Raw genomic sequence first — 27,852 nt, 5'->3', positions numbered from 1 at the left:
TGCGATCCGGAGCGAGGTGTTGTCGTCGTCTAATTGTAGTCAGGACACAAATCCACCTGTGCAGCATTTTCTGGACCTAATCTGATTTTTTTAGACGAGCTTGACATCTTCCTCAATTGAAACCTCTTTGATTATGTGCTGATGAACTTGATGGACACACTGTGAGCCACTGGTAACTAGTGTTTTCGTGTTGACGTCCAGAGTAAGGGTCACCCTGCGGCCTTGGCTGCCCGCTCTGAGCTTCCATTGAGTGAGTAGTCCAGGTGTACCCACCCGTCCCGTCCCGCTCTGTCTGTGCCCATCATGATGGACACATACAACCCCGGCCCCCCTCCTCTACCGTGCCCTCTTTGGGAGTGGATATAAATATCTGCAAGTGAACGATGCCTTGTGTGTATGAGCTGCTCACAGCAACCTTTAAGTCTTGTTGTCAATTTCATTTAAATCAAAATAGAAACATGACTTTAATTTAAATTAGTTGACATTGTTTTGTGAAGAAGTTTGGTACCATATCAACATTTCATACTTTAGGTTCAGTATTTTTATCTACTTGATATTATAACTACCGCCACCAGAGGGCAGTGAAACCATAATGATCATTTCTTTTAGGTTTGTGTTTTCCTGCTAAATATTGAAATATTGAGTCATGTCTCCATCCAGTAACTTAACAACCCAAACTGAAGATGTGTAGTAATTGCTCGAGGTCCAATGTCATCTACCTGCAAGACTATTCTTATTCATGTGCCAAAGAATCATACAGAGATCCAAGTGATGAACAAAAAGCATCCAGCTTCATCCTAATCTGTTACAAAAAAGTCAAATGGCTCTTTAGTTTTCAGCTGAGCTGAGGCAGGAGTCAGTGGGAGGCAGAGTGGAACCCTAATTGGCGCGGAGCTAATGTGGCCTCATTAATCTCTTAATCCTCATTTCCTCGTAGCCCCTGATGCTTTGACCCTCTGGCCATGAACTTGTCTGGCTCCTGCAGCAAAGTCAAATGCCTCTTCGCTGCTGCCCATATACAGCAAGTCCCAGAAAATCAAAAGGAGCTCGAGGAAAACTAAAAACATGTTATGGTGTCGCAGAAAGATTAGGAACAGCTGTTTGATAGCAGAAAATACAGATGTTAGGAGAGCTTTTGAACATTGTGTTATTGCCTCGTAATCTTTTATCAACTCTATGCCTTTTCAGGTGATCGAACACATCGTCCCCGACGTGACCCTGTTGGAGGTCGTTAGCTCTATGAACCGCCATTAACAAGGGATTATGGGTATAATCCCTGGTTCGTCTCAGGTTAAAATAAAACACAAACTGGTGAATCTGTACTGGGGGCACTTTTGAAATGTTTGTTTTTTACTTGCCGTCAATCTACGAGAGCTATTCTGTATTGAGAATGTATTGATTGCATCTACACGTGAACAAAACACCAAGGAAGCTATACCCTCAATATCTTCAAACATATTTGCAGCAATAGATACCATACCAGGATCTTTAATTTTTTTCTTGCAAAACAACCAATAAACACTGCTTTAATAAGAAATAACATAGATTATAAAGAGATTAGGATATATACAACAAGAAATATGCGACAGTATAAAACAACCAAATAAATAAATACTCATACAGAGGTTTGGAGAGTCGAACAGGAACCTGATGGAATTTACAGTAAAAAATAAAGTTTACAAGATGATAAGGATCTCCACTGCAGGTGATTATTGAGGAATAAAATATCAGCTGATCAATCCTGTATGATGACAAATACATTTTCTCACTGGCCTGTTTTAGGCCCGAAACTTTGAGCCTTGTTTTGTGAAGTTTACAGGATTTATAATTTAGACACTCAAGGTTTTTCTTTTGACGACGCATTGTGCTGACGGCTCCGGATCACCTCGTGGGTGCTCATCAGACTCCAGGAGTTCTGTCTTTGCTGCCAGAAAGTGGATCTCAACCTTGGGCGATTGGGAGCTGAAAAACAAAACAAGAATATGAGGTTGTGTACACAGACAGAAATCTTCTACATAACCTGTTTCTTTTTCTTCTCAGGAATGTATACATTAAACTGCTCTGCCAGCCAATTGCAAGTGGTAATGGTAAGTTTGAAAAGCACCTTGATACAGAAATACACTTTATATGAATACACAGGTGAGATAAATGTCTGCATGTTTGCACAGATAAAATGGTGTTTGCATTCTTCCTGCTCAACTTTCTTTGCTGGCCCTCATCATCTGTGATGGAATTGGATGCATTTTCACATGTTTCCATTTTTCCCTCATGTGCCGATCCTCTGACTCTCACATGTGTGAATCTCAGACCAGCTGGGAAAAATACCACAGTGAAAATATTCCTTTATAAAAACAACTTTGGATGCTTACCCTCCTGGAGCAAAGAGAGCCGGAGTATCCGCTCCGGCAGGCGCAGACATTTGGTTGCACACATCGACTTCCGTACAGACACTTTTGTTCACAGTGAGCTGAGAATTGGCAAAATGAAAACATAAATCAGGACGGGAACACAGTGAACCTGCACATCTCTTAGTCTCTGGATGACAACAACAGGAGCAAAACTTGGTTCAAAGCCATTATTTGTCGTACTGACAAACAATTTCAGAAATATCTGTGCATTCTTGTTGTCATACTCACGGATCTGGCACAGCATGCCTTGCCACCCGGGGGTGCAGTGGCACGTGTTGGGACCCACACACTCTCCTCCGTTCAAACACTTCTGCAGACAGCTGGCTGGGAGGCAACACAAGAGTTAACCTTAGAGCTGTACTAACGCTTGAGGACTTAAAGACAGGATTTGACTTAATTTCACAGTCTGAATGTATTCATTATTATGATGCAGCAGCAGCAGTAGATCCACACATAAGATCCTATATGTATAGGGTTTCATCTGCTTTGTGTTAGTCGGTCTGTTATTTAGCAGGATGATGCAAAAACTACAAAAACTAACTTGGCAGGTGAACACGAAACATGGAGGGATATTTTACAGGTCAGAAAAGAACCATATTTAATGTGGTGCGGAAAAGGGACTGATTTATGATTGCGTGCAATTCGGTGCGGATCCAAATAATAATCTGGATCCCGTGGATTTAAATGTGGTTTCGTAAGGGGACTGTTAGGCCTTGGCAGAAGAACGTGGAGTGTCCTTCAAGTAATGTATGTAAATATTTTAACCACTAGATCCACGACGTGCCCTGAAGCAAAGCTTTAATCCCTCACTTCCTCTGTTTTTTATTATCATCCTCAAATTCTGTGTTGTAATCAGCACTTCTCGCTGTTTATTTGTGTCGGAGGTTGTGTCCATCTCCTCTGTGAGGCCGCAGAATGAAAAGAAAAGCAACAACAGCAACGAAACATGTGTCAGTCAAACCAATTGTTGCATCAAAGTGGGTGTGGCCACTCGTGACCGTGAACACTGATGAGGGACAGGTGTGAACTGATGAACAAAGAAGTCCAGAAACGACAAACCTTCGAACAAAAGCTGCAGGTTTGAGCTTTAACAGATCATCTGTGGTCAACTCTCTTTCCCCCTCCTGATATTTGGATGTGTGTCTTTTCAGCCTCAGTTGAATATCACCGTGGAGTCTGACGGTCAGCCCCATAAAAGACTGCAGACATAAGAACTAATGGCTCCCATATGGGCAGCTCCTTTGTGGAAGCATCTGTCGGCCGAGCCTGGAGGGTTCAGACGTTCACAGACCTGGACAGTGTCACTTTACCTGCCTCTGTTTCAGCTTGGTGAGTTTTACTGTGACGTGATAAAAAGGTTTGACGGTCAAAATTCAGAATCCCGATCAATTTCTGATATGGAATCTATTTCGAGATATGTATATTTTAGAGTCATCCAGATAAGTCAGTCGAAAGAAAAAACGACAACAAATTTGATAAATGATTATTGTGAACATGTTTAGCTTCTTAAATGTCAGGATTTGTTGCTTGTCTTTGTGTTTTACCTCCGTCAATGAGGTTGTGTTTTCATGTTCTTGGTAGTTTTTCTGGCAAAAACTACCAAACTGCTTTTCTTGAAACTTTTTGAGTAGATTCGATTAAGGAGGCACATCCAGGATTTATTTTTAATTTTCAACAACATGCTTGGCAAGTCTGTATTTCGTGTGTATGGTTGTTTGTTGGCTCTCACTAAACAATCAAGTGTTTGTGTTGATTTGGAATGACAGGACTATGTTGAGTTTGTAGAAGTCAGAAGTTCTCACTGTGAGCATCATGTTGTTCAGCACATAGTTGTGAATGTGACGAAGTTTTATCTGATTCTTGTATTCCTGCACTTACGTTTATCGCATCTCTTCCCTCTCCAACCGGACGGACAATCGCAAACATCTGGACCCACACACCTGCCGCCATTCATACACATGGGCTCACACACACCTGGAGGGGGAGAAGAGAGAAAGAATCGAACGCCTTAACAGGAGAGTTGAAGATCTTATCAAGCAAAGGAGCAGTTTTTGTCTAGTTTGGTCTCATCTTATGGAAGTAACTTAAGGAGGAAGTGTAGGATGGGAAAAAAGTAGGACATTGCAATGCCACAGGCAAGAAGAGGAGGAAGATGAATGTTTAGAGACAGATATTTAGATATTAAGAGAGGAAGAGGAGGTGTGGGAAGTCGTGCCAAAGCAAAAAGAGGAGAGGAATGATGTGGTCATACTTTTCTCGCAGCGCCTCCCGATGTATCCCTGCAGACAGGAGCAGACGTTGTTCCTCATACATATGCCACCATTTTTACAGGGAGGACTGCAGACGGCTGGAGGAGGAAACAAAATGTGCAAAAAAACATTTTTTATTTGACAAATGAATCTTGTACTGCCGTTAAAGTGACACTTTGATTGGCTGACTGAAGTTGACTTACCGTTCTGACACTGTGCTCCGTAGAAACCATGAGGACACTCGCAGATGTTGGGCCGGACGCACAAACCTCCGTTCAGGCAAACCGGAGAGCAGAGAGCTGGAGGAGAGAGAGCGAGAGAGGGAGAGTCAGCACTTAGAGGGTGGCACACACACACACACACACACACACACACACAAACACACACACACACAAACAAATAAATACACACTCACCAGTTTCACAGGATGGTCCGGTCCAGCCTGGTAGACACATACACTCATCTGGAGAAGCACACTGACCTCCATTGTGACAGTGGCGGCTACACACCACTATAATAAACAGAAACATAATAATTTCCTCGTTTCTCAAACATAAAAACTACAACTCCCACAAGCCTTTGCAAACATCATCTTTCTTTAGGTTGTAACTTTTCTCATTGACTGAATATGGAAACGGGGAAGTTGTATCGTGGCTGTAAACTCACTGGTTTCACATCGAGGTCCAACAAACCCATAAGGACAAGAACAAGTCTGCAGACCCACACAGGTGCCTCCGTTTTCACACGGTAACCTGCACAGAGCTGCACAGAAGGACCTCTGTTAGTTTATCAGTTATTTAACAGTTCAGTTCTAAGCTTAGTGTTGTGCCACCATAGTTATTGATAATAAATACAGTATATTATATATTTAGTGACATGAAATCAGAGTAACTGTAGGAGACTGGAAAATAACACTCACCTTCTTGGCAAGTTTCTCCATGAAAACCTCTCAGACATTGACAAACACCCGGAGCAATGCAGACGCCCCCGTTTATACACTCTGGATCACAGATTGCTGAGAGTACACAGAAAAAGCCCAAATTATATATGGATACATAAAGAAATGTACATGCAACTGCTTGAAATAATAATAAATCCAATAAATATCAGCCATTTATTTGTTTACCTGTCTGACAGTCAAATCCAGTAAAGCCCGGTTTGCAGCGGCACGTATTTGGCGCAGCACACGCCATGTTCCTACCACACGTATGCCTGCAAACAGCTTAAAACACACACAGGGGGCGCCACAGAGGTGTTATGCTTGTGCATGTCTTTTTCAAAAGATCTTTTAAAGTAATATTTTGAGTATATATCAAAATGCCAGATTGATATTGGTGCTGATACCGATTAAAATTCAGTTTGATTTAGCATCTTTGTCAATGTTACTATAATGCTAAAATTAAATAATTTTTAGTGCCACAACAATACTTCACGTTAAATGGAGATAATTGGTATCAGAACCATATTTTGTACTGGAATTGGTATTAGGAGAGAAAAAATCAAAAGTTGTTCATTGCAGGTAAATCAACTTTGGAAAAGGTAACACGAGTTTTGCACATTTCTCTGACATTTATAGATTATCATTACCTCGACAAACTTGTCCATCACCAGTGTATCCTACAGGACACCTCCCACAGCTGAAGCCACCATCCACAGCTGGTTCACACTGGACGCCAGGAAAGCATGGCATATTGGCGCAGGTCGTCACGTGTTTGCCAGTTGTTTGTCCGCTCCAAACACCTGGCTGTACTGAGGTTGCTCTCTGTAACGGGGAGCTGTAGCCCGTCTTGCCTGGTGTTGCGAAGGTCAATGCCTGGACCACCTGCGGCATCTCTGAGCCCTCAAGTCCAGACTCAGACTCGTCTCCGTCGGAAGAGAACTCGGTCTCGGACAGTGAGAAGGAAAGAGCGGTTAGGGCCGCTGTCAGTGGCAGCACCGGTCTCGGACGGGTCCAGGGTTTGGCCTGGGTTGATGCCAGGTGGTTGAGCTGAGGCCTAGTTGCCTGTTTTGACTGCATCACATCATGAGTGGAGAAGTGTGGAGCTGCAGGAGTAACCCTAAAAGGTGTGACACCAGTCAGTGCTGCTGCAGCCTGCAGGGAGATGATTATTGAAAGAAGACAGGAAGGTTAAAGGATGCTTATGTCCTCACGCACATCTTCCTTCATGAATGACGGTGGCTGCGCGATGTAGAAAAGTTTGACTCACCTGGGAGACAGTCACACGAGGAACCACGACCTCTCTGGAGGCAGCGATACGAGTTGTGGCATATGTCTTGGTGTCTGATCTGGGGTTGGCACTTTGGCGAGTGTTTGTCGTGACATGGATGGCACCTGCTGATGTTTTTGTCACCTCTCTGGAAGCAGTGACTGCCTCTCTCCTCCCAGTGCCACCCCCCCTCCCGGACGCCGAAACCTGGCGTGGTGTATTATCTTGGTTTGGTCTTGTGAAGGTCAAGGAGGACAGGTGTTTGATACTGTGTCTGGTGGGCAGGTTGGGCAGGTGGAGCTGGGAGACTTTGCTGATGCTTCCATGCGAGGATCGGCTGGTTTTGCTGACTGTCTGCTGCTGAGGGAGGTGATTGGATGCTGAGGAAAGACAAGTGGCGTTAGAGCAGTTATTGTAACTGTATGTCCCATCTGCTAACATTGAGGAGGCAAGGTTTATGACTTGTACCCGCCACCAGGGGGCAATCAAGACACTTTGGCTTCACGTTTGAGGAGCTGTCGTGTCCACCGTCTTTATACACTGTAGGTTGTATTCAAAGAAAGTGGAAGGCGCAATCATAAAATGCAATAGTAGTTTGTTTTCAGAAAAGAACATGCACGCAATATTTCCTTGGATAAATAAAACATTACAAGCAAATCACAAGCACTGATTTCAATACTTTGGGAGAACTCTTCAAAACGGAATGATTTATGCGATTCATGTCTTGAGTCTCATCCGAAAAAACACTTTGTTCTGCTTTGTGACTTTCCAGACAAACTCAGTAAAGGGGTTTAAGTTAGAGTGACATTGTCTCTTCTGAGCTGTTATTTAACTTCCCTTGTGAGAAAGAAAACACTAAGCAATCTTCTTTTGAAGCTTTGCGGCCGGATGCGGATTCAAAAAGTAACCGAGGTGGTTATTACAACCAGGCAGGCTTTAACCACTCAAGCTGATTTATCTGCTGCTATAAAAAAACCATCCCTCATAACCAAAAGAAACACACACAAAGGAAAGCAACATCAATGAAAGACCAAAACATAAAATATAAATAAAATATATGATTTTGTGATTTACTGCCTGGTGTTCTCAAATTCAGGATATTTTTTTGTTTTCAGGTTAAAAACAAAAGCATGAAAGATGAGAAATGGTTTCAATTACAAAACGATGCATTTGTCACAGGAATTGGTTAATTGTTGCTTGATAGTTGGAACTAAAATCAAAAAGAATCCCGTACCTGCCTTAGCGTTCTTCATACAGACGCGCCCGTTGCCATAAAGCCCGGGCGGGCAGCGGCCACAGACGTACCCGACATGTGGCGGCCTGCGGTTGATACACTGAACCCCGGGAAAGCAGGGTCTGCTGGCACATGTCGCTGAAACGTTGACAGGCAGAAACGGAGCGGATCCTGGGGGAGAGAAATTGTGGTCAGTGTTTTACTGAGTCTTCATCAGAGTGTCTGTTAGCATTGAAGACGTTTTCCTATTATAGGGGATAAATGAGCAGGAAATATTCCATGCATGTTCCTAAAATGCCTCTGAACACCATCCATAGTTGAGGCAAAAGTATTTTACTAATCTTCTTCACACCAACAGGCATGTGCTGTTTTTAAATATGAAAAATCAAGTTTGACGGTGGGCTTACCTGGAGCTGATCTATCATCTCCTGTTGGTTGGGCCACAGTGGCTGTCTTGACTATTGTGCTGCTGATTTTGGGCTGATCAGTCTTGACTTGGTCCAGTGTAAATACTGAAGTGTTGTGAATAGTATCTGTGTTTGTCCTGGGAAGCTGGAAGTCAAGTCCTTGGTTTCTTTTCAAAGTGTCAGTCGTTGTTTGGGAGAGACTTGATGTAATTGCTGTGATGCTCTTGTTGGCTGCTGCCTTAGTAAGACTTGGATTCAGGCTAATTCCTGGAGTGTTTCTCCAGGTGGTCTTGGCTTGTGATCGACCCAGGTCAATTCTTGGAATCGTCCTCCCCGCCTCAGCCCTCATCTGTGGGGAGCTTCCATTTGACGTCTTCCGAAAAGTGTCTGTCTTTATTCTGTGGAGTTGCAGCAGAACATCTGGTGTGTTGTAGACAGTCGTGCGGGGAGCAGATGTGGGAGTGATGGTGGCCGGCCTGGCGACTGCTGTATAAGGACATACACATATTTTTGATTGCCTCTATCAGATGCTCTTATCTGGAACAACATCCTATTCTATTTTAAGATCACCCACTTTTGCTTGATCTAATTGCAAAGAAGTGAAGGATTGCACTCTGTGTGATGGTACAGTACACGAAAAGGTAAAAACCCTGGAAGGTCAACATGTTGCTTTTAATGAGACGCCCAGCAAGAGTTGGAAATTGGGATCGTGTTTGTGTAAAGATCACTAAATTCTACACACTGAACCTTTGAGGTTTTCTTTTGGTTGCTGTTGGTTTCAGTTGCTCCGCATCACACCAGTTGTAATGGGTTTTCCCACCACCAAGTTTGGTATTTATGTAATCCTGCCGATAAATTAAAAAAACAAACACAACGTGGTGGATGTAATAAATCAAACTGTCTAGCTCCCTCTGTCTGGTCATAACTTTGAATTTGAATTTATTTACTCGTGACTCGTGTGGTTTTGACAGTGAAAGAAACCCTCACCCCAGCTTGTTTCACATTCAGGACATTTAAGATTTAGGATCCAAATGGTAAAAAAACCTTTAAATGGCCCCTGACATGGGAAGTCAGGTCTCTTTAATACTGAATTGAAGAAGGAGGTGAAGTCATGTGAAGTACTTTGGCTCAGTTACTGAGGAGTAAGCAATAAAACAAAGGAAAGAGGAAATCCAAGGATCTGTCCTCATGAGTCCATAAAAATGACAAACAATTTGTAGTGACAGTGATTTATGCTGTGTGCTCTGCTGTGGGCCAACTTTTCCATTAGGGACAGTCATGCCTTGTAATGTACACTGTGATTTGGATTGTTGTCCTGCTTAGATGCCAGGTTTTGAGATTGTTTGATTACTCAAAAGGTCTCAGTCTTTTTTAGGATGTTTTTGTTGACTAACCATCACATAGTTTACATACATACTTTAAAGCACCATTGCAGCTCATTAACATTATTCTCCATGTCAAACTGTCACCACATCTAGTAACGAACCTGACCCTCTCAAATAATTGTAGACTTTATATCAAGATGGATGAAGTGTCTCCACTTCCTCCCACTATCCGGAAGTGAAGCCAAAATATAATCGGTACGAATGCTACCATCCTATCTAGTCAAAGTTTGTGCAGTAGAAAACAGGGGAGGGAGCTGCGGTATCATGGTCCCACCGTTACACGTCCTCCACCAATCGTGAGTAAGTCTCAGCTGTCTATCATGACTTATTATTACCATGTTTCTTATAGCACACTAGTCGCCGGGTGCTCACTCACGCCATCCTTGGCAAAAGTAATCAGTAATGTCCACTGAAAATCAACTTGTATCTGGAGTTAAGTATCTCATTTACTTTTTTAATGAAACAATTTTACGACAGAAGACGGTGAAATTATATAATTATATATTATATATATATATATAATTCTTCTGTTTCTTTTTTGTCTTAAAGATGAGGAAAGTAAAATGTTCTCATTTTATTCTCATGACGACATGATCAGACTTTGTTTTATGCTCTTTCACCAACAGATCTCATGACTGGACGCCAGATTTAGCGAACCTGAATGACTCGTAAATAAAAACTTCAGTGCGTCTCTCCACAGAAACATATGGTAAGTGAGCAGGTTGGTAACTCAGTGCCTTGCTCAATGACGTACTGTATCTGCTGATGTGAAACGTGTGAGGACCATATTGAACTGGACCAGCTGTCTTGGCATAACACACCTTTAAAAAAATGCCCACATCACTTACCCAGACATTTTGTCCCATTTCCCAGCATGCCTTTAGGGCAGGGGCCACAGCTGTAGGAGCCAAAGCTGTTCAAGCACTGGACTCCAGGGAAACAGGGATTTCTTTCACACTCATTGACATCTTCCAGACATGTGGTACCTGCCAACAAACAGGAAACTGTTACTGTGATGCCAAAATGAATTCAGGCACAGATACATTTCAGTTTCATCAACTCTTACCTCTCAACCCTGCAGGACACTCGCATCTGTACCCACCGGCTGTATTGACGCACTTTCCAGCAGCGCACGGAGTTGACAGACACGCGTCTTCGTCCTCGTCGCAGAGCTCACCCTGCTTACCCTCGGGACACACGCACAGGTGTCTCCCACTGCCGGCGGGGAAGTTGACGTCGGTCACGCACGTGCCGTCATTTTGACAACCACACGGCACCACATCGATCTGGATGATGGAAAGGAAGGAGCCACCACTGAGGTTTTTTTTCAGTGCTGCATTTTGATGTTCAACAATAACTGTGTCCTTGGTTAGGCTCCCAGCAAAACTAAGAGTTTTAATGTCCTTTAAAGTTAAGACCGCATTTCCCATAATTCCTGTTTCTTCCTGCATCATCTCCACTGATGATGAAGTTAAAATGCTACTCACTGACTTTCCAACCATTATTTACAATAATTCTACCAGGCCATTCTAGATGATGAACATTTATAAATGATTCTTTCTTTCCTGTCAGTTTCATCTGTCTCCCTTTCTCTTCCTCCAACTCTACCTGCACAGTGAAAGTACTCTGGGCGTTGCACTCATCAGATAGTGTGAAGCGGAACGAGCGCCTCGACTGACGCCCCCTCTCCTCTGGAAGCAGCGGGACCCTCCAGATGAGGAGGCCGGCTGGGGAGAGAACGGCCCCTGTCGGACCCTCCTCCAGTTGGAAGAGGAGCGCCGAGCCCTCAGGGTCTGACGCTGCAAACTGGAAGACGAAGTTCTCCCCGGCAAATGTCCGAAGGTCACTTTGAGGTCGGTGGAAGGCCGGTGGCTCGTTGACTGCCAGAGGAGGAAAAGGTGAAGAAACAGGGTAGCCGAAATACATTTATTATGCAATTTATAAAAACCTGCACTCAAAATTAGAAGCTATCTTTATTATTACATATCCAACTACACATGTTTGTGTTTTGATGTCAGGATTTTCTTACTGTCCTGAAATAAACTCTTTAAACAGGCTCTGTTAGGCACAAACATCCGTCCAGGCTGTTCCTGGAAGAATCGTCGTAAACACTCATTCACTCTGCGGCAGGAGGGGTTTCCATCGTTTCTTTCCAGCTGCAGCTCTCAACGGCCATTTCAGCAAGATCATGTAGCATCCCCCACCCCCCCACCCACCACTCAGATCACGCTCTTTGCCTTGGATGTTCAGCAGGGGGAGAGTGAGGGGGAATTAAGGAAACGCCTGCGCAGCATGATGGTCATATGTTAAAAAAGCAGAGCACTTGCTGATAAATGAAATTATGACTCTTTCTGAATTCCAAACTAACTGCTGAAAGAAACATACAATCTTGGCAGTGCAGACATTTGATTCTTCTTCCATCCAGCAAAAAAAAAAAAAAAACACTTTCATCTGCCTCTATTTTAGTGCACAGCTCAGCTATTGCAGCCTCAGTGTTACAGCTGATTCGTGCTTCGTTCTGGGGTAAGGAAGGACGATGGTCAGCCTGTGTCGCTGTGAAAATCAACCATGTGATTTCCCCCCTTGTCTCCCCTCTCCCCTCAGAGTGGTTAAGCGACAGGCCTAGGCATGCTGGGAAACTTAAACCTCCGCTGCTTTGATCTGCTAATGGAGACAAACAGGACCGCGGTTGGACGGCTGCCACGGTGACAGGCTGCCACGGCTGCTACGGCAGTAACACAGTAAGAAAAATGCTGCTCGTCCCTGTTGTTGGTCGTCATTAGCGAGGGAAGAGAAAACTTTGATGACGGTTATAAAAAGGCTGTTCTCTTACGTGATGAGACAAACATGATAACGTGTTGGTACCTTGGTTCACAGACCAGGTGAATTTGGAGGTGTCTGGGTCACACAGGAGGCAAGGGCTGCTGGGATTGGAGTTTCCCTCTGCAAAACACATCCCATCGATGTTACACGTTCGCTCCTGGCCAACAGAAACAGAGCGAAACAGAAACAAGGTTTGTTTGTGTCCTCATATTTACAATGTTGCTTTGAATGGTTGACATGTTAACAGCAGGAATTACAACTTTATAAAACACATTTTTTCCAAGCTGTTTGTTTTTCCTATCAGGGTTTCTCTGCCAGGTAAGGAACAGGAAATCATGTGCTGCATCTCCTCTTAAGTTAATTCAATTTGCTCCAGCTTTGGCAAACATGCAAGTGTCTTTGTATCTGCAGCTGTGTGTGTTCACTCCTGGTTGTTGGTAATATTACATGTTTTTCCCTCTGCTGTCCATAAAAAGCAGTTCCAGTAACAACAGGACCCCCCTGTATCTTTTTGTCTGATGAAGGTAAAGTTTTTAATCAGCTGCTCCATGTTACGAGGATGGGAAATCCCTCTGTCTCTGGTTTAGTCATTCAAGTCGTAGCAGTCTGCACCCCTAACAGAGCATATAAAACACTTCACCACGCTTTTTTCACTAAACACCCAGTGTCTCTATTTATATTCAAATAAACAAACATGGAGAGTCCAAGTTTCCATGTGAATTATGACTAAACTAACAAGAAAAAAAGCTAGAAGTCATGGAGGTGAAAAGTCGCCTGTAGTGTCTTTCTTGTTTCTTTTAACCATGAGGAGGATTTTTTTCTTCAAGTTAACAAAATATCTTTAGTGGCCTAAATGTAAAAAATGACTTTAAGTGTCTTTACCCACTCAAAAAACACCCATATGGAAATTCACAAACGAATTAACATTAGTAAAGGTTGATGATGTTGTTTTAGTTTTTCCTACCTCTAGTGTGTTCTATCGTTTTTTGTGGATGTAAATGTTCTGCAATGTCAAACAGCCTCAAGTCAGTAGATTGGAAGATGTTTCTGCATCATCGTGATGAGCTGCTAGTCTGGCACACGCTCTAACAAAGACAGAGCAGCCTTCAGCCCAAACACTCTGCTGCGGTACGCAAGTGTTGCAAATAGGTGTTGTTGTGGAAGAAATCTTGGAGGTACGTGAATACTTCACACCAAGCAGCAGCTGCCCCGTTTATAGGGAAATTTAGAATCCATTGTGTGCACTGCTTTTTTAATACGGCAGGGTTTATATACGTGAAAAGAGGAGTTGCAGCAATGGACAGTATGTGTGTGAAAGTGATGTGTTTTCTGAACATACCTTTTCAAGTAATAACACAAATTGAAATGATCAACCTGAATATGAGCAGGGAGAATATGAACTATGACCTTGAACCGTGACTCAGGTACAGCAAATTTTTTCCTTGTAATTGCCCCACGCACAGAATAACAGATTAATTGCATGAGCTAACCTAATAGCTAAATCCTAAAAGTTCCATCTATTTGAATCTTACAGTCCTGAATTATTTTTAATTAAAATGGTGGATTCTTGGAATTGGCCGATGGATCAGTGCTGAAATAATAGTTTCAATTCACTGTGCAGGAGATGATCAACTTCAGTGTAGAAAAACATTTCACTTTCATATGCAAGTTACCTTTAACTTACAGAGTCCTGAGCGCGATGCCTCGCAGACCTGGCAAACGCCATCGTAGATCGTCAGCACCTTGGCCTGGCTGTACTGGGAGCCGTCATTGGTCACCTGACGTGAATGAGATGAGATATTTTGTGAACATCTTCCAACAAAAGAGCCATCAACCAAGAAAAGACATTTCTACTGCAACATTACCTTTATCTCCCAGCGTGCGTATGGCTTGTCATCCATCATGAAATCTTCCGTGTTGACGGCGGTGTTGCTCAAAGACGGGACGACACAGTCTAAAGCTTTGGAGCTGAGGAAGGTGGCTTTTGTTCTCTGTTTTTCTCCTGCGACCCAAACTCCATTCATGTACTGTGGAGGCAGAAATTCAGAAGGAATCTATAACACTTTCATCTTTAAGGTTCACAGCTATGTATTTGACCTCCCCTTTCCTCACCTTCAGTCTGGTGGCATGACAACTGAGGTCAGGAGAGTCGATGAAGCCGAGGCCAAAGACTCGAACATTGCGGCAGTCAAATGCGTGGATGTCACATAATCCACTGTTCTCCAAATCAGTTAACTCTACTGGCTGGCCTGAGTAAATTACAAGTCATTCAAATGGGAGAATATTTGTTACTTCAGCTGATAATTTATAAAAGAGACTGTCAGACGTAAAGATCACCAGAAAATACTCATATACTCACTGATGGCCAGGCTGCAGTCATAGAAGCTGTGGCTGGGATAGCACTGGCAGCCCCATTCTGTACACTCTCCATTCCCATTGCAAAAGTTGGGGCAGCGCAATGCCGTGACCACTTCCCCGGACATTCCCGGTCGACCTGCCACCTCCAAAGCTCTCTGGGTCCGGTTCTCCAGTAACCTCCTCTCACACTCATTCTCCAGGTGCGGCAGCAGGGCCTCCTCCCAGCCCAAGTCATCTTTGAGCTGCAGGTCAAGGATACAGAGATCCACCGCCTCGTCCAGGCGGCGTCCCAGCAGCCCCCGACACACTGTGCCAACAGTGGAGTTGGCCAAAGCCATCTGACACACCTCCAGAGCTTTGGCCGAGGTTAGGCCACTCGGGGTGGGCCACTGGGGTTGAACCTGCGGCCGGGCCTCTGCCAGGTGATCCTCAGGGAAAAAGTAAGCGTAATTCTCCAGATCAGCCTGACTGAGGCTTTGAGCAGCAAACACAGGCTGGAATTCAAATGATGCCTGTCTCCTCTCCCTGTCAACGGAAAGCAGATGATCCTCCCTGAACTCACTGTCTAGTTCAACATCACTGTCACCGTTTTCACTGTGAAACTGAAGGTGCCTCCGCTCCAGAGGATGACTATTAAAGGCAGTCATATGCAGTATGCTCTCCTCTCTTCCTGGACTCTTGATGTATTCCACTGTCGTGTCCATGGAGGGGAAGACAGATGTGTAATCGACACTATCGTAAGATATGCAGTCGGCATGAGCGGGGGGATTGTACAGGTTCCTCATCCCTCTGCTGGCATGATGAGAAGTGCTGTATTCGTTCTGGCAGTGACAGAAAGGCCTCCTGACCTCCTGTGTCATTCCAGGAGGTGTCTTGTCAAATAAACTCTCACCTGGAGCAATTCTAACGCACACAAAACAAACAAAAAGCTTTGTAGAGACTCATTTCTGCCTTATTAATTAAAAAGTTTAAATCAAAACAAACATCGTAGTTTTACTGACCTCCAGTCCTGTATGAAGCGATGCAGGTCATTAGGCCCATAGAAGAGACCATCAGAGCTGTGAAAATCGTTGTTGCCATTACGGTCAAAGGTGCCACAGAGGCCTTTAGTGTTGCCGTAGTCGACGCTGGGCGCCCGGAGAGACAGGCTCATCCCCCAATCGCCAACATCGGCCCTAACAAAGGCCCCGGAGGGAAAGATCAACTACAAGAGGAGAGTCACATCCAGCAGCTAATTAACAGAATTTATGTGACGTGGTTCAAACTTAGATGAAGCCAATAATCTTTCCTGGGAAGCAAACTCCAATAATGACGAAAATCTGCACCAGTGTCAAAATGTTCGGATACCTACGGTGACCTTCTTCCCCTGGTGGGACTCCAGCACCCTGACCCGACTGCCCTCTTCATCACCAAGGTTCTTAAGTTTTAGTTGCGGTCTGGTCTCCTGCGGCTGCCCATTGCACATGTCAAAGACGGCAACCTCATTCCCCTCCCGCACTGCGACACCACAGTTGCATGCGACGGCGTAGTGTCGGCTGCCGCAGTCCCACTGACGAGAATGGACCTCGAATGTCCTGATGAGGCTCCGGTACAGGACAAAGGTGCCGGTCTGGTGGTTTTCATAACGCCTGCACATAGAAGTACATGCAGATGCGTCGATGTTTAAATATGGGAGCAGAACTACTATTTATTTAATTAAACTTGACAACAGAGTAAATTTACCTGCCATCCAGTGTAATGACATGTGGGTCAGTCAGAGAGTAGCAGATGGAAGTAGGAACGTCCTGGACCGTGACCTGGGAGCAGGGGTCAGGGTAACAAAGATTAGCGGGGCCCCACCCTGTGACCCTCTAACCTTGAGCTTTTGATGTTTTACCGTGCACACAGATTCCCATCTGTTCTGCGGACGCCTCAGAGACACAGTGTCTGCAGGGCTGACATCATGTCTTACATAACCTAATGGCTTGTGTGGACATAACTAATGACCATTTAGAGCAGCACTCCTCAAACTTCATGTCAGTCACACTCCCCCCTCTAACTTAATAAAGCACTGTATCACTTGGTGTATATGTACACAGTATGACAGAGAGACCTGTAATCAGTTTTTGTAATACTCTCTAATTAAACTCATACTTAGATAATTATATCACTCCGCTGCTTCTTCATTCAGTTTTGGACCCTAGTGCCCTCTTGAGGGTTCCCCACCAGGGATCGTCAAATACCTAGGGGCCCTTGAAGACCCCTTCAAGTCAAGACCCTAATATCAAGAATCTGTGCAAGAAAATTACTTTTGTAACATCCACGAGAACTTTTATCTCCTCACAGAGCCTGCAAAATCTACAGTGGCTCCCCAGGCTTGTCCTTTAGCATCTTCTTTAAGACTTTCGCAAAAAACTACATAAAGCCCTAAAAAGCTCCTTAAGTCCCAAGAAACTTTGATGCAACGAATTCCAATTTTCCCCGACTTCCAGGAGCACCGGAAGCCTCTAGGGGGGGTTTAATGGGACTACTCATCTTTCCTCCTCTAAAACCCTTTTAAAGTTCCCTTATCAACCCTCAAGAATGGCATGAACTTTTTCCTGAACCCTTAGTAAACAAGGATCCTCAATGTCTTGACTCCTCTTAAGGCCCACAATTCCAATTTATGTCTCTCAATCCCTGGAACCTCTGCGCTGACTTGAGTTTTAATTTCACTTAAACTCACTTTTAACGACACAGGGACGTAGTTCCTCCAGAGTCGTGGTGCGCTGGGTGCTGGCAGAGCAACGATCAGACTTGGACGGTTCCCATCTCGTGTGAAATCCGTGACGGCAGTGACAAAAAACGTCCGACCACAGCTGCCATTGCTGCAGGCAGTAGTTTGGAGCTCCACCTGGCAGGCGGACAGCGCCACATTGGAGGCCTCGTGTCCGAGACTGTCTGTGGGTGTCAGCACAGCGGTAAGTTAGTGTTAACGGACAGCACACAGCTGCCTGCAGAACTGTAATAAAAGTCCCTGCGGGCTGGCTTTGATGTGATGATGTACTGGACAAGTCGGAGCACAACAGAAGAAAAAACCAGAGCAGGAAGGAGGAAATTTAGTGTCAACAGCAGCAGGGGAGAAGAGTGAGGATGGCAACTTGACCCTCTCATCATCTTTAATAAGCCTAGAAGCTCCTTTTCAGGGCATCTTTGTTTTTACTAAATAAATAAATTAAGAGTCAGGACCACACTGTGGGGCCAACATGTATATTTGGGCTCTCCTGCTTCTTTTTCTGTAAATCTTAAAAAGGATTAAAACCAAACAGGCCGTCAATTAGAAGCCATATATTAAGTTAATGGTGTAAAAGTGATTTTAACATGAAATCGATGGTTCATTACTAACTTCTCTTGATGCATCCTTATATGAATTAATGAGAATTCAGGGTCTCAGTTGCTGATTTCACTTCCTCTAATTTGTCATTTGGTCACAAATTAAAAAAAAAATCAATTTAAGAGGATATTAAGGCTTAAAGATTGTTCCAGTATTTTCTGTCTCCACCACTTAACAAAGCTGACATCCTCTGTTTTCTTGTAGGTCTGACCTGGGTCGTGGACGCTCAGAGCCAGAGGGACTCCACATTGGTGGCCTTGGTTGGTGTTGTAGCAGGGGATGGGCACTGTGCTGTGGACGGTCACCTTGTGCTCCTTTCCGTTCTCTGCTATGTGGAGCGACTCGGGAGAAAACTGAAGTGCAAGAAGAGGGAAAACAAGCTTCTGGTGAGTTTGGCTTCCCATGTTCCAGCTCTGTGAGGTTTACTTTCACGTTCTGCCAGAGTATAAAGGAACGCCTCCTCTTATCCTGGCGTAGACTAGAGTTTAAACATAACACAAGATTGTTTACCTTCAGTCCGGCATAGAAACTCTCGCTTTCTTTCGGAGTAGATCTGGTGCGGCTGGAGTTGGCTCTGAAAGTCGACACACTGCAGGAGAACTGCAAGGACAGATAAAAGCATAACAGGAATGTTTGTAGGGACATAGGGGGCCACATTGAACCAACCTCTCGAAATATGTTACATTCATATTTAAACCAAATCTCTAACATTTCAAAGCTTGTGGCACAGGGCCTCGTTGGAGGATTTACAACCATGGTGTTGTTGCCGCCTCTTGTACATCGTCAGTTGTAGAATTTAAGAAGGTTCACACAAATTTGTCGTTGATCTATTGAAAATAGTTCTTTGACTCTACTCCTTAATGTCTTCTCTGGCTATCTTTGTGAACAAAATCATTTTAAGCTTTCAAGAACATTTCTAATTGAATAATTTCTTTAAATTTCATGCTATCTATGAAAAAGACGAACAACGTACGACTGACACTGTATTTGTGATTTATCAAAACATTTCCTTGTGCAGCCCACAGTGCAGCGCCCCTCCGATCCCCCGGCTCTAAGAGCACTAACATTTAACTCACTCTCAGGGTAGAGAAAAAAAAATGTAGATGATCTTTGACCCAACTCAGCTGCAGTATCAACATGTGTTAAAGATGGGCCTCGTGAGCGAGCCCAGCCCTCCGCAACACGTTCCAGACACAACTAATACAAGCCTGGTGTCCAAATATGGCAGCGCAGTGGTGCACAGCTGGTCAGGGGCGAGCTGTGAAAGTGACATCACCTCGTTTTCAAACAGAGTCACATTGAAAATGTAATGACTCAGGAAATTATTTCTCTGGGAAATGAGGGCGGTCGGCTGCCTCTGTCTTGTTGCTGTCTTTATACATCAACATACAGATTTGTGTTGTTTCTTCAGTTTTCACCCTCGTTTCATGCTAAAGGAATTTAGTTTGTGTAAACTCTGAGATCACGTGATCGTGTTTACTGCACCACGACACCACACTTCTTCACCAGGAGATATTTGTTTTCTGTTTCATTTTTGCTTGTCGCGTGTTAGACAAACAACCCTGCCACTCGCTCACCGTGAATCCAGGAGTCCATTGCGTGTCTGAAAGCAGCTTAGGTCAGCTACAGAAGAGTAACGCATTCCCTTCAGAAAAGAAACTCTGAATTAACAAAGATTATTTTCCCAGAATTCTGAGAAATGTCTTCATGAAGAAAAACAAATCTTAATACTGCCTTATTGCATTATTAGTTTGCCAGCTTTGTGCAGGCACATACTGACCTTCGGATTGTTCAGACTGAAATTTAAGTTAATTCAGAAAAAACAGAGCAGATTTTCTTTTCTCAAGTGAATGCAACATGCTTCTTTATTCAGCAGCACAGGACTCTCGTATATTAAGATTTTGACAGTGTGCTTGAAAAGTTCCAGCTCTTGTCTGAGCTCAATCTGAAGTTTGATTTAAACGCAATCTTAATATTCAGCTCCTCTCGCAGCTGCTAAATGCTGAAATCAAAGAAACGGTCGGATGTTTCAGACTCAACAAACTGACATCAAACATCACGTGCTTACAAATTCTGACAGTTCTTTGTATCACCTTGTGTCTTCTGTTAAAAACAGCTGAAGCCCACCTGACTGCTGTCATGCATGTACTGTGCATGACTTATCTGCAGTTGGATGCAGATGTAAGCTGAGTGCAAAAGTGTCCTTGAGCAGGAGCAGAACGTCCTACTGTGCGAGTGCTGTGGTGTCGATAAAACGTCACAAGAGACGACTTCATTGTGAATGTGTTCACTTCACTTGAATTTAAAGTGGAGAGTTTTAAATGAGAAGCATGTGGAGCACGGCTTTTCCAACCTGCAACTGATTTAACTTCTCCGCCTTCCTCTTGCCTTCTCTTATCGGGATATGACACACGGTGACCAACGGTGGGAAACACTCCACACGTGCTTCCCATGAAACTTTCAGCACCAAAATTACCGTTTCTCCGAGCCTGAAGTGAACACCATCCATCTCCACCAGAGAGAAGGGCTTCAGGGTGGACTCCTGCCGGATCTCAGCCTTCATGCTGTGGCCGACGTGTCTGGCCCAAACTACCTGGTAGACCAGCGGTTGGCTCCAGGGCGGCGGGATGAAGGAGCACCTCAAGTGGACGCTGTGGCCAATCAGCTCCGGGGTGATCACCGGCCGAGAGGGGAGGGATGGGACAGCAGCTGAAAACAGAGAGTTTGTTTCTCTTCATTCATACAACGATAAACAAAAGTTGACCTTTTAAAAACCTTACCTTTGCATTGGCCGTTGACTTCCACCTCGCCTGGTGGGCAGAGTCTGGGTCCCAAATTAGGAGCAACTGAAACAAGAAATTCACAAAACAATTGCAACAAATCCCAAGTTTCCTCTCTAGGCTTTTCTGGAGCATTTGAACAAATGAAAAGAAATATTACACGTTAGGTAAATATATATCCCTCCTACCCAGATATCATTTGTTTATTGTTTTGTTCACCTTTAGCACAGTATCCCATGCACCCCTGCGTGGGCTGGAGGTAGTAGACCAGGAACTCGCCACAGTTCCGCACAGTGATGGGGATGCGGAAGAGGCAGCAGTCTTTGGTGCTGCCGTGGAAGAACTGCCAGGTGGCACAGGCAGAGAGCTGGCGGACCTCACCGGGCCGCGGCAGGGAGGTGTCCTTCAGTGACAGCCACACTGGAGCCTGTGTACCGCAGCGGTTCATCTGCAGTGGGTTAGATAGAAATAGTCATTACCTGCTGTGAGGGGTTATTATACACTCCAGCCGAGCTGAAGGTGCTTATTATACCAATCTGTTGTTTGCAGAGGATGTCTGATGCTTTTTTTGGCAGAGGTGAGAGTTTTTTTTACTGAATTAAAGTCATAGTAGAAACAAAGTGAAACAAACAAGTGAAACAAATGGCTTTATTTTGGCAGAGCTCATCTGCTGTTTTTGGAGTCTTACCTCGACGCAGGTGGTCGGCATCTCTGCCGGCTTGTTGTTGATCTTGAATCTGTACCAGCCTGGTGACAGCGAGTGGTCACAGATCAGGTCCTGGATGGCCGTGTTCTGGATCTCTGTGGAGTCAAAGTCAATGCTCCGGTAGGCGTCGCTCAGAATCCGGTGGCCTCCTGGGTAACACTCTTGCGCTGAGAACGACGATGAAAAGAACGACATTAAAAACTGAACTGTGGTGCAGTTGAAACCAAAAGAAGAAGAAGAAGAGCATTTGTTCAAATATGGAAAAATGCTGACTTTACTCATTTTTTTTGAGGAGAAGAAGAAGAAGCTCATATTCTATGTTTCAAGTTTGACCCTGTGAGTCAAGATAATCAGTTTCCTCTCGCTTTTACTGATCTGAAGACAAGAAGACAGTTTAACAAGGAGGAAATGAAACCTGAAGCATCTCAGGCCAAGATCATATCGTGTCTTTATCTCTGGTCGAGTCTCGCTGTTCTGGCTGTGTACAAAACGGGTCTAAGTAGAAAGACAATTACAGAGACAGACAAAACAAAAGAAACTCATTTTGTCATGGGAAGCTGACGACAAATGTCTAATATCCTTAAACTGAGAGAGAGGTGTCCTCTCTTTGGATACTACAGGTAAAAGAATTGAGAGAGAAATGTTACTCTTGTGAATAATAATAATGTTAAGAACTATTTTATGTCTTGGTGCACTTAATAACTTTTTTCAGGGGTAGCTACCATCTTGTCGTATGTAAATTTGGCTGTAGATGGTTATAACCTCTGCTAACTCCATCTGCTCATGAAGGTTATGATCTCTGGTTGAAAGCTCTGAGTAAAAGCTCATAAATTGACAGTTTTTTATCAAACTTTAAATAAGCTAACGTTACGGTTGGATGCAGATTAAGATGAAAAACCCTCAAGCAACTTCAGGAGGGTGTTTACGCATCTGTAGTCCTCCAACTGAAGTCGTTAAAGAGCGTCAACATCAAAGTGGACGAGAAGAAATAGTAGCATCGTAGGCATCGTTCAAGAGGTGATTTGGGCGAATCGTTTCACCACCAGAGGTTATCTAAACTGCTAAGAATAACAGACATTCCTGTGAGCCTCTCGCCTCACCTCTCTGTCAAAGCCAGCAGCGCATGAGAGGCCTCTGAAACACCGCCTGCAGCTGGTGGCTGAAACAACCCCGGGGAATTACTTGAGCAGAACATTGAGTTTTCCACACTCGCTGCAGCTCTGCATCTGTGAAGCCAAATGGGTCGGTGTTGTCAACAGAGGCCTTTCTTAACAACCAAACAAAAAGAGCAAATTGTTCTGTCACTTCTGTTTGAGTTCGGCTGTGGTGGCAGGGAAAACAAACATTCAGGGTATTTAGGACGTCAAAGCCCTGAATGGACGGGGCAAAGTTACTGTTAGTGATCCTGAGCCTAAACACCGTCTTACAGGTTGGTCTCCATGTTGACACCCCCTTGAAAGCAAATGCTTTTGTTTACATGGTCGCCTGTCTGCGAGTTCACCTTGTCTGGCAGCTCCACTAAAGAGATCTGAGGTCACAGGTTGTCCAAACAACCAGGATTTCACAGAGGAGGAGGACAATCGGTGAGACTTTGGCTGCCGGCTAAACTGTTCCAATTGGCAGCTTAATGAGTTTACTGAGCCGCAGGGGAAGGGGAAGGGAATAGGGGGTAGGAGGAGGTGAGCTAATGAAGCGGCCCCTGGGTGGAGGAGATCCCACTGGGAGGGAGGCCCTCAGCAGCCCAGATGTGCAGGGACTCCACAGGGAATTCTCCAGTTTCTCAGGAAAGAAAGATTAATTTGGGAGCGTGTGGTGTTAACATAACAGAGGTTACAGGTCTTTTTCCCAGAGGGCCTGTCACTCACCGAGTGCCAAACAGAAAGGACGGCGTCAGAAGGGCACACAGAGGGTTAAAGATCAGAAAACGTTTACATGATTTAAGACTCACTATGGTTAACACTAAACAGGCGTAATTATCTTCTGTTAAGAGCAGGGCTTGAATAATGTGTTTTTAAAGATCAGCAGTGACAGAGTTTTTAGGTTGAAGCTCATGATGACTTTATACTTTAAAGCTGTTGCCATGAATTGTGGAAAATGTCTGGAGAATTGGGTCAAGATATAACCTGCCGTTTTTCTTTCACATAGGAAGAACACAGCAGGAGATTGTACGGGTCAGACACGTTCACAACAACGAGAACAAGTCCGGAACATTCAGGTGAGGGGTGGAGCCAGAGTAGAGCATGCACGAGGCAGGACAGGACGTATAAATTCCGCTGTGTAAATCACGTGTCGTATCACCACGAGCTCTCGTGTCTTTTCGTCTTTCTAAGGTGATATCTTCATCACCGTCTTCTACGTTTACGACACCTCTTCTTCATCCTGAGACATTTTACTCGGGGGTGGCAGGAAAATTTCTGGGCAACTGACTCAGACATTTGCGTTCTCTCATACAGCTCAAGAAAATGTCCAGACTTCAGTGCGTGTCTGAAAGCAGCTGTAGATATCAGACACGTTCGATTTGTAACGCTCAAAACTTTGAACCACTTTCAACCTGAGACATTTGGCATCGTAGTAGGTTGTTGGACTTTTTATTTATGGCCCCACTGAAAGCTCAGCAGCTTTTAAGGCATTTAATACCTAAAGAAGAATTGCAGAAGACAGGTTTAGTTTATTTGTTTATGCACAACAACTGTCTATCCAGGGTTAGCACATTTTCAACCAATTTCTATTCATTTTAACCGTTCTGAAGCTTGTGTGTATTCTCTGATATGGGTGTGAATTTTTCCTATTTTCGTCTATTGATGGTGCCTCTTTGCTTTTTTATCATCATATCTCACAACGTTTGCCCCTCCTCAGAAATCCTTGGTATTCTTGTTGCTAAGCTGCAGGGAGGGCTCCGTTTTACAACGGCCTGCCTTAAAGTTTACGATTGTCTGCTTTGATCAGTTGTTGTCCGGCCCTGGAGACAAAGACGTGTGTGGGATAGTTGACAGCATGTAGGATTGACCAGGACAGCTACTGCATGTTACTGCTGGCGAACGATGACAGGACCTGTAACCGCCGATGATCATGCTGAGATAAAAACCGAGAGATTAAATCAGAGCGGGGGACACCTTTCAGCTGTGAAACTCCAGTAAAGGTTTTTGTGCTTGGATCATAAAAGTTTTGTGCAACTTTTACAATCCTCTATTTTTAAATGTATGGCCGCACGTGTGCAGCAGTGGCAGGAAGATGAGGACACTGAGAAACACGAGTTAACAGAACAATAGTTCATCATGATGAAGCTAAAGTTTTTTATTTTGCACCTACCACCAACAATGAAGTTGCATAGTGGAGAATAAAACACACCCAGGTATTTTCTCCTGCTTGTTTCTGCAGCTATAATTGATGAATAAACTCTTGAGTTGATCAGAGACATATAACAAAAATATAATTGTCTTTACTTGACAATTACCCATAATTCCTGTTCCATTTAAATGAAATATCCTTGTTCTTTTTGTCTCTTGTTGCTTCCTGTGTGTGTGTCTGTCTCTGTCTTGTCCTCTGGTGTCTTGTGAAGGTCCATGTAACCTCTGCAGCTGCTGAGTGATGGGAATGCAGCAGCTCAGGCCAACTCTGCACAATCTGCTGCTTCTATCAGGCAAGATGTTCTTATATCTGCATTTTATGTCAAGAAAACTCTTCATAGACGTTGTGCGTGCGGCTCTGGCTTGCATTAGACATCTGCACCTACTTTTAACACATCTGATCATGAAGATGAAAAGGTTGTTTTTTTTATCCTAGAGGTAAAATCCTCTGTTACATAGCAGCTGGGGACCATTTGGACATTTTGGCAAAACTCTTCGGACACAGAGGGATGCTGGGTTTGTCTTTTGTGCTCAAACCTGCGGTAAATCGAGCCACTGAAAAGCTTAACATTCACCTACCGTGTTGGGCGAACGCTTGTAATTGCACGACCCACAGCAGCGCGATGCGTAAATATCCGGGGAACGAGAGGCGCACGGAACCATGTGCGCAACAGTCCATGGCTGCGGCTCCGGGGTGAAGTGATGCAGCTGGCTCGCCTCAGTCGTCTGGTTCCATTGAGAGTTAGGAAGAGGAAAGAAAAAGGGAGGAAAGTTGCGCAAACCGTACTTATCTCTTGTCGCGTTTGGTAATTTGGGAAAAGAGTTAAATTTGCGCACCGCTCGCTGCGGATTGCGGCTTCTCCTTTGCGCAGCGCACAAGATGACACAGACAAAAGGTGGGAGAGAGGCGAGGGGAGGGGAGATGGGCAGACTGTAGGTGGGTCCTCTCTGATCACCCTGAAACTAAATCAATAAAGGATCAATTCAAACTGTTTCAGTCGGTGCTGCCACTTTACTGTTTTGATTAACTGAATCTCTGATCCCTGCGTAAATATGAGCAAAAATAAAGTGTGCAGGGTCAAACTCAAAGCATGAGTCACACACGTGTTATTTACCACACGCAGCCTCTTTGTCTTCAGCCAAATTTGAAACGCATTCTTCTGCAAATTAAAGGATCACTGGAGTCCCCAGAGTGAAGAAAGAAATACACATGTAACTACATGACAGAGACATGAACTCTGCAGCAGCTGTGTGTTCTCAGTGCCCTTGCTAACACAGCTAGTTGTAAATGGTCTGTTCTTATATAGCACTTTTCGGTTTTTAGATCCATCCATCCAGTGCATCTGTGTTCAATCATACAGCGAAATATAGGAAATTTGGAATTCAGCATCTTGCTTAAGGACACTTCAGCATGTGTAATAGACGGGGATCCAACCGCTGACCTTCTGGTTAGTGGACAACCCGCTTTACCTCCTGAGCCTGAGCATGTCAACAACTGTCGAGGATGTGAGCCCCAGTCAGGCTTTATTTCACAGAAACAAGTTTCATTTTAAACCCTAAATATGTTTTGTTTTTAATAGATTTATGTAATGTTTCATCATCCTAACTGTGTACTGGACTTATAAACCGCAATTTAATACACAAGGATGAAGTTAATTGTTGCTTAATCCTAAACAAAACCAATCCTAACCCAAACGGTGCTGCATAAGTTTCTGATGCTTCAATTCCCAAAATTGGACTTGAGAAAATTACAGCTAAAGACTTCCTTTCTGTTGCCTGAAGATGAAAAAGCCTGTCTAACCACCAATCAGTGAAAAGGTCTAATCTGTTCTCTCAGTTCATTATCTCTTCATGACTGCGGCGAGAACCAGCAGAGCTGAAACAGAGAAGGTCGGCCTCTGCTGTGTAGAGTAAATATCAGGTGCTGGCGGCTTCACAGACAAAAAAAACACACCTCTCACCAAATAAAAGACCTGAGAGCGGCAGCAGGTGTTCCACGCTCGCCTTTTCATTCAGACTCTACTGCAGGACTGTGTGAAAGTCTCAGATGCTGTTTGATGATCCAACCAACACTTTACTTGAAGCGAGCTGAGGCTTTGACTTTTGAAGATAAATGTTTCCATTGTATGCTTTAATTAGACAGGAAGTAACAGGAAGTGAGGGAGAGATATAACTGGAGATCATACAATTCATGGCCGGCACCATAGACTTTAAATAAAGATGAACGAGGCGTCTCCACTTCCCAAAAATTACGCTAAAATACCTTGAATACGTGTGCCGCCATCTTGGGCTTTTGACATCATTTGGAGTCAGGGTCTGTGCAGTAGTGATCGTGGGGTTTAGTCACAATCAGCAGATCTCGTCGATACACACACCAATCAGGAGTCTCAGTCAATCATTACATTTCAACCTGTTTTTATAGCATGAAACAACTAATTAAAAATCAATGTACCATCTTACCATCCCACCACTGGGGGTCCATCTTCATTTACAGTCTGTGGTCGGCACCTTAACCTCTGGGCCAGTACGCAATATGGAACACTGGTATTTCTCAAGTAAGAATTAAAAATTTTAACCACATTGCACATTTTTCTTT

At 44.1% G+C, this 27,852-nt stretch overlaps 2 protein-coding genes across 11 annotated transcripts in view; one reads left to right on the top strand and one right to left on the bottom strand.

The window, feature by feature from the left end:
• Positions 1-262: 262 nt before the first annotated feature.
• Positions 263-27,852, bottom strand: LOC109639021 (von Willebrand factor D and EGF domain-containing protein). The gene is made up of 33 exons (XM_020102262.2): positions 25,836-27,852; positions 21,892-22,076; positions 21,423-21,651; positions 21,204-21,269; positions 20,900-21,132; positions 18,934-19,023; positions 18,635-18,776; positions 17,776-17,990; positions 16,794-16,867; positions 16,423-16,699; positions 16,073-16,275; positions 15,073-15,974; positions 14,826-14,962; positions 14,579-14,740; positions 14,387-14,491; positions 12,756-12,870; positions 11,499-11,770; positions 10,957-11,176; positions 10,739-10,876; positions 8,506-8,991; positions 8,099-8,269; positions 6,865-7,244; positions 6,245-6,749; positions 5,784-5,879; positions 5,577-5,672; positions 5,324-5,419; positions 5,073-5,168; positions 4,861-4,956; positions 4,660-4,755; positions 4,287-4,382; positions 2,637-2,732; positions 2,370-2,467; positions 263-1,962 (listed from the first exon to the last, which is right to left on the bottom strand). The coding sequence occupies exons 1-33, from the start codon at positions 25,933-25,935 to the stop codon at positions 1,942-1,944; spliced, it is 6,294 nt and encodes a 2,097-aa protein (XP_019957821.2). The 5' UTR covers positions 25,936-27,852; the 3' UTR covers positions 263-1,941.
• Positions 11,035-27,852, top strand: part of kynu (kynureninase) — a 40,705-nt gene continuing 23,887 nt past the window's right edge. For 8 of the 10 annotated variants that reach the window (XR_011240458.1, XR_011240459.1, XR_011240456.1 and 5 more), the window contains exons 1-4: positions 17,874-18,010; positions 18,628-18,809; positions 24,055-24,124; positions 25,469-25,549. The gene's annotated coding sequence lies outside the window, so the exon portion shown is untranslated. Of the gene's footprint in view, positions 11,210-11,506; positions 11,789-12,494; positions 12,632-12,767; positions 12,905-17,873; positions 18,011-18,627; positions 18,810-24,054; positions 24,125-25,468; positions 25,550-27,852 lie in introns of those variants that run through there. The other 2 variants (XM_069521372.1, XM_069521376.1) reach the window with 2 other exon arrangements.

The sequence above is a fragment of the Paralichthys olivaceus genome, chromosome 24, assembly GCF_024713975.1.
Source record: "Paralichthys olivaceus isolate ysfri-2021 chromosome 24, ASM2471397v2, whole genome shotgun sequence".
In the NCBI taxonomy this organism is placed as follows: domain Eukaryota; kingdom Metazoa; phylum Chordata; class Actinopteri; order Pleuronectiformes; family Paralichthyidae; genus Paralichthys; species Paralichthys olivaceus.
Note: the sequence above shows the minus strand (reverse complement) of the source record. Positions and strands in the feature narration are given on the sequence as shown.

Excerpts from the sequence above, each read along its gene's own strand:
- LOC109639021 (XM_020102262.2), bottom strand. The coding sequence starts at position 25,935 with ATGGACTGTTGCGCACATGGTTCCGTGCGCCTCTCGTTCCCCGGATAT. Across the intron at positions 14,492-14,578 it reads ACGCACGCTGGGAGATAAAG|GTGACCAATGACGGCTCCCA; the intron begins GTAATGTTGCAG and ends CATTCACGTCAG. Across the intron at positions 4,957-5,072 it reads CGGACCATCCTGTGAAACTG|CTCTCTGCTCTCCGGTTTGC; the intron begins GTGAGTGTGTAT and ends TCTCTCCTCCAG.